This window comes from Nicotiana tomentosiformis, chromosome 12 (genome assembly GCF_000390325.3).
Source record: "Nicotiana tomentosiformis chromosome 12, ASM39032v3, whole genome shotgun sequence".
NCBI lineage: Eukaryota > Viridiplantae > Streptophyta > Magnoliopsida > Solanales > Solanaceae > Nicotiana > Nicotiana tomentosiformis.
Window position 1 is genome coordinate 19,619,831 of NC_090823.1, and position 5,606 is coordinate 19,625,436.

Sequence of the window (5,606 nt, forward strand, 5' to 3'; positions counted from 1 at the left end):
AGTGTCATACCCTCCCAAATTAAACGAGGTGGCAAGACTTTGCGTTTTCCACCCCGTACTCAATTAATAACACCAAAACAACATACTATTCAATACACACTTGCCAACACTCTACTCTATGAGAAGTTGGGGGAGAAAGAAGAGTGAGAGATGAGAAAACACACAATAATACCAAATCAATAATTAATTTTAAAAAAAGAGAAGACAACAATAAAAAAAAACTAAAATAAAAGAAGAGGAAGAAAGACTCACCTTGTGCTTGAGAAAAGAAGAAGCAACGAGCGGGGGGGAGGGGGGAGGGGAGAGAGGAACAGAATTCGGGGAGACAGAGAGAGAGAACTAGCGTGGGAGTTTGGGGTTTAGAGTGTGACGGGTCGGGTTGGTTGTTATGTTAGAAGTGGTGTTTTATTATTATTAGGTGGGGAGATGGGTTTGGGTCGGGTTGGGGGTAAAATGGGTAGGGAACTTACCTGGGCATTTTCATCCGTGCCTGGCACTGAAGAGGGCAGCTGTGCATTTTTTGATTCTTCCTTTGCTATTTTCCTTGGCGCCTGGCACCCAATTGGGCGCTGATTTTTTTTTTTTTTAAACTATATGACAACACGACGAAAATAAGAAAATTGGGCTGCCTCCCAACAAGTGATTGATATAACGTCGCGGAATGATGAATTGCAACATTACAATAGGTTGCCTCCCACGAAGCGCCAAATTTAACGTCACAGCACGACTCGGGCCATCCCTTATCAAGGATCCTTCAAGTACATGGTCGAGATCACTTTATCTTCCTCAACCATGCCTTGATAATGTATTAGCCTTTGCCCGTTAACTTTGAACTTGTGAAAGCCATCTTTTGATGCAATTTTTACGACTCCGACGTGATGCATCTCTATCACACGAAATGGTCCTGACCATCTTAACTTCAACTTGCCCAGAAATAGCTTCAATCTCGAATTGTATAGCAATACCATGTCTCCAGGTTTAAAATTTCGCTCAAGAATATTTTTGCCATGCATCATCTTCATTCTTTCTTTATATAGCCTTGTACTCTCAAAAGCATGGTAGCGGAACTCATCATGCTCATGCAACTTTGTGACTCTACGTGTACCCGATATTTCCATGTCGAGATTCAGCTGTCTTAATGCCCATAAAGCTCTATGCTTCAACTCTACGGGTAAGTGACACGCTTTCCCAAATACTAGTTTATATAAGTGACACGCTTTCCCAAATACTAGTTTATATGGAGACATGTCAATTGGAGTTTTAAAAGCGGTACGATAGGCCCAGAGTGCATCGTCTAACTTTTTTGCCCAATTCGTTCTTGTAGCATTCACGGTCTTAGTCAACACTCTCTTTATTTCTCTATTCGACACTTCCACTTGCCCGCTTGTTTGTGGATGATATGGGTGGCAACCTTGTGGCGAACACAATATTTTTATAACAACTTTGCGAAAGCTCGATTGCAGAAGTGAGTGCCTCCATCAATGATTATTGCCCTTGGAGTGCCAAACCAGGTGAATATATTCTTTCTAAAAAAACTAATGACTCCCTTTGCATCATTTGTAAGGAGTGCCACAGCTTCCACCCATTTTTACACTTAGTCCACAGCTACAAGTATGTACTTGTTTCCATATGAGCTGACAAACGGCCCCATGAAATCGATTCCCCATACATCAAACACTTCCACCTCCTGAATTGAGTTCATGGGTATCTCATGTCGGCGAGAAATATTCCCGATCCGTTGGCATTCATCACAACACTTCACCTAGAGATGTGCATCTTTGAACAATGTCGGCCAGTAGAAGACCGACTCCAACACTTTCGCGGTTGTCCATACTCCCCCTAAATGGCCACCATATGGGGATGCATGACAGGCCTCCAAAATAAAAGATTGGTCTGTCTCGGGAATACATCTCTGGATCATGTTATCAACACAAATCCTGAACAGATAAGGCTCATCCCAATAATACGTGCGACAGTCACGAAAGAACTTTTTCTTTTGAACAAATGAAAGGTCATAGGGGACAATACCGCTCGCCGTGTATGTTGCAATGTATGCATGCCATGGAGCTACCTCAAGGCTCGTAGCCAACAATTGTTCATCCGGGAAAGTCTCCACAATCTCTTCCACCTCAACATTCTTCTCTGCTCCTTCTAGCCTAGACAAATGATCAGCCATTTGGTTCTCTGTTCTCTTTAGGTCATGGATTTTCAAGTCAAATTCTTGCAGTAGTAGCACTCATAGAATCAGGTGCGTTTTTGACTCCTTCTTATCAATTAGGTACCTGAGAGCAGAATGGTCATTATACATAACTACCTTCGAGCCTATCAAGTATGACCTGAATTTATCAAATGCAGACACCGCTGCTAACATCTCTTTCTCGGTCACTGTGTAATTTAGTTGGGCACCACTCAAGCTTCTACTTGAATAATAGATTGGATGCATGACTTTATCTTTTCGCTGCCAAAAACTGCTCCCACAGCATAGTCGCTTGCATCACACATCAGCTCAAAAGGTTTCTCCCAGTCAGGTGCCACTATGATTGGTGCACTCACTAGCCTATTTTTCAATTCCTCAAAAGCTACCATGTAGTTATCAGAAAACACATAGGGATGATCTTTTTCAAGCAATTTACACAAAGGGTTAGCAATTTTAGAAAAATATTTTATAAACAGCCTGTAGAAGTCGGCGTGACCAAGGAAATCTTTTATGGCCTTTACGGAAGTGGGTGGAGGCAACTTCTCAATTAAACCTTAGCACGGTCCACCTCAATGCCCTTACTTGACACTAAGTGTCCCAAGACTATACCTTCATGTACCATGAAATGGCACTAGTCCATGTTCAGTACTAGATTAGTCTACATACACCTCTACAATGCTCTTTTCAAAATCATAAGGCAGTCATCAAATGAGTTCCCCACCACTGAGAAGTCATCTATGAAAACCTCCATTATGTACTCTACCATATTTGTGAAGATGGCCATCATGCACCTTCGGAATGTGGCGGGAGCATTACATAGGCCAAACGGCATTCTCCGAAAGGCATAAATGCCATATGAACAGGTAAACAACATTTTTTCTCTATCCTACGGGGAAATAGAGTTCTGGTTATACCCCGAGTATCCATCTAGAAAGCAAAAATGAGGCCTCCCCACCAATATATCTAACATTTGATCAATGAACGGCAATGGAAAATGGTTATTCCGGGGTGTCCTTATTCAGTCTTCTGTAATCCATATAGATTCTCCATCCCATGACTGTTCTTGTTGAGATCAACTCGTTGTTCTCATTTTGCACTACAGTCATTCCACCATTTTTTGGCACACACTGAACTGGGATGACCTAGTTGCTGTCCGAGATGGGGAAGATGATTCTCGTATCTAACCACTTGATCACTTCTTTCTTCACCACTTCTTTCATGTTGTGGTTCAGCCTTCTTTGATGTTCTCTAGAAGGTCTGTGCCCATCTTCTAGTAGAATCTTATGCATGCAAAATGTTGGACCGATACCCTTTATGTCTGTAATGGTCCACCCAATTGCAGTCTTGCACTCCTTCAGAACCTGCAAAAGTTATTCTACCTGCACATCTAACAGACCAGATGACATAATAACAGGTAATGTCGAACTAGGTCCTAAAAAAGCACACCTTAGATGAGACGGTAACGGTTTTAGCTCCAACTGTGGTGGCTCTTCAATTGATGGCTTAGCTTGAGGGGTCTTTCTTTCTTCTAAGTGTAAGGGCTCGAATTCGAGCTCTCTTTTCCAATACCCTTGTCCTTTAAGGGCCAAAACCCATTCCGCCAAGTCCTCACCATCTACCTCTTCTAAGTTCATCAGGCAGGCTGCTAGAGGGTCTTTTGTGTTTAATATATCATCTTCGTCCTCCAAAATCACATCCACAGCTTCAATCAGAGAGCAGCTAGTAAACTCACTGGGTCGCCGCATAGACTTCTGCACATTGAACGTTATTTCTTCATCATTCAGTCTCATCTTTAGCTCTCCAGTTTCATAATCAATCATAGCTCTCCCTGTGGCCAAGAATGGCCTTCCCAAAATTATGGGAATATCTTCATCAACCTAGCAGTCCAGAATGACAAAATCTGCCAAAAACACAAACTTTCCAACCTGCACAAGTACATCGTCAAGTATACCTGATGGCCATTTCACCATTCGGTCGGCTAGCTGTAGTAACATAGATATGGGCCTTGCTTTTCCAATGCTTACCCTTTTCTTTATAGACAAGGGAATCAATTTTATGCTCGCCCCCAAATCACACAATGCTTTAGCAAAAGCATAGATGCCTATTGTACATGGGATTGTGAAACTCCTTGGGTCGGATAGCTTCTCAGCTATGGGTCTCATCACGACAGCACTATAAGTCTGAGTTAGTGTAACAGTTGCCAAGTCTGGAAAGTCGAACTTGCGAGACATCAAGTCCTTCATCATTTTTGCATAACCAGGCATCTCCCTCAAGGCATCAATTAATGGAATGTTCACCTGGATCTGCTTTAACATCTCCATGAATTTCTTATACTGCTCATCCTTCTAATATTTGGCCAACCTCTATGGGAAGTGTGCTGGCGTTCGCTTCTTTCCAATGACTTTAGTTGGATCTTGCAGAGGCACTTTTTCTAATAGCTTCTCTTGCACATCCTCAACCTCCTTTGCAACCTCTTTTTCCTTGTTTATTTCCTCCTGGGCTGGCTAGATTCTTACTTCTATTAGCTCAATTAACTCATCTACCTCAATCGGTACTGGCACGAGTGTCCCAGTTGGTCGGCTTTAATGTAGTCTATTTCAAAATAAATGACACATTTCTAAATTTGGAAATAATTCAACTTTAAACTCTTTATTTTACCCATTTTACCCTTAACGAGAAGTTTTTACAACTACACAAATATTATGGCCCCACAAAGCTTTTACCCCTTAAGCTTTTAAGACCACAAGTTTCCAAAGTCTTTTTTTCTTCTTAAACTTCATGCCAAGTCAAACTACTTCATCTAAATTGAAATGGAGGGAGTATTAATTACGACTAGAAGAATCACTTGAATTCGTAGTTTAGTCAGCTTTCTCGACTTGAGATTCATTATATTGAAACTCTGATGTTTGTAGTCTTATGTGTTACAGGTGCATGCCTAGAAACTCCTCAAGAACTGGTGAATTGTACGAAGCATTACCGGACCCTGAAAAAGCTTTCAAGGCACTAAATCAAGCAAAACAACAACAAAACTCAATAGAACAAATCGAACTAGACATGGGAGATGTCAATGACAATCAAAACAACAGAAATAATGCGAATGACCCGAATAATCAGGGTGTGGCACCTCTTGTGCCAGAAGCATCCTTGTATGATTGGGCACAACCCACTGCTGAAAATTTGGCAACCGTAGTTGCAGTCCCTCAGATACAAGCAGAGTGATTTCAAATCACAAACAACATGTTACATCTATTGCAGAATAAGGGACTGTTCTCGGGGTCTTACATTGAAGATCCTCAGCAACATCTGAAAAATTTCCTATCGATTTGTGTCATGCAAAGGCAACCAAATGTGATACCAGAAGCAATAAGGCTGCTGTTGTTTCCATTCTCAGTGACTGGAGAGGCTCAAA

The 5,606-nt window shown here is 41.7% G+C and overlaps 1 protein-coding gene across 1 annotated transcript; it reads right to left on the bottom strand.

The window, feature by feature from the left end:
- Positions 1 to 2,409: 2,409 nt before the first annotated feature.
- LOC138902323 (uncharacterized) lies at positions 2,410 to 4,518 on the bottom strand. The gene is made up of 3 exons (XM_070190172.1): positions 4,123 to 4,518; positions 3,594 to 4,074; positions 2,410 to 2,615 (listed from the first exon to the last, which is right to left on the bottom strand). Exons 1-3 carry the CDS (start codon positions 4,516 to 4,518, stop codon positions 2,410 to 2,412), a joined length of 1,083 nt encoding a protein of 360 aa, XP_070046273.1.
- Between the last annotated feature and the right edge of the window lie 1,088 nt (positions 4,519 to 5,606).

Excerpts from the sequence above, each read along its gene's own strand:
- LOC138902323 (XM_070190172.1), bottom strand. The coding sequence starts at position 4,518 with ATGGAGATGTTAAAGCAGATCCAGGTGAACATTCCATTAATTGATGCC. Across the intron at positions 4,075-4,122 it reads TTGACGATGTACTTGTGCAG|GTTGATGAAGATATTCCCAT; the intron begins GTTGGAAAGTTT and ends CTGGACTGCTAG. Across the intron at positions 2,616-3,593 it reads ACCTGTTATTATGTCATCTG|ATCATCCCTATGTGTTTTCT; the intron begins GTCTGTTAGATG and ends TGCTTGAAAAAG.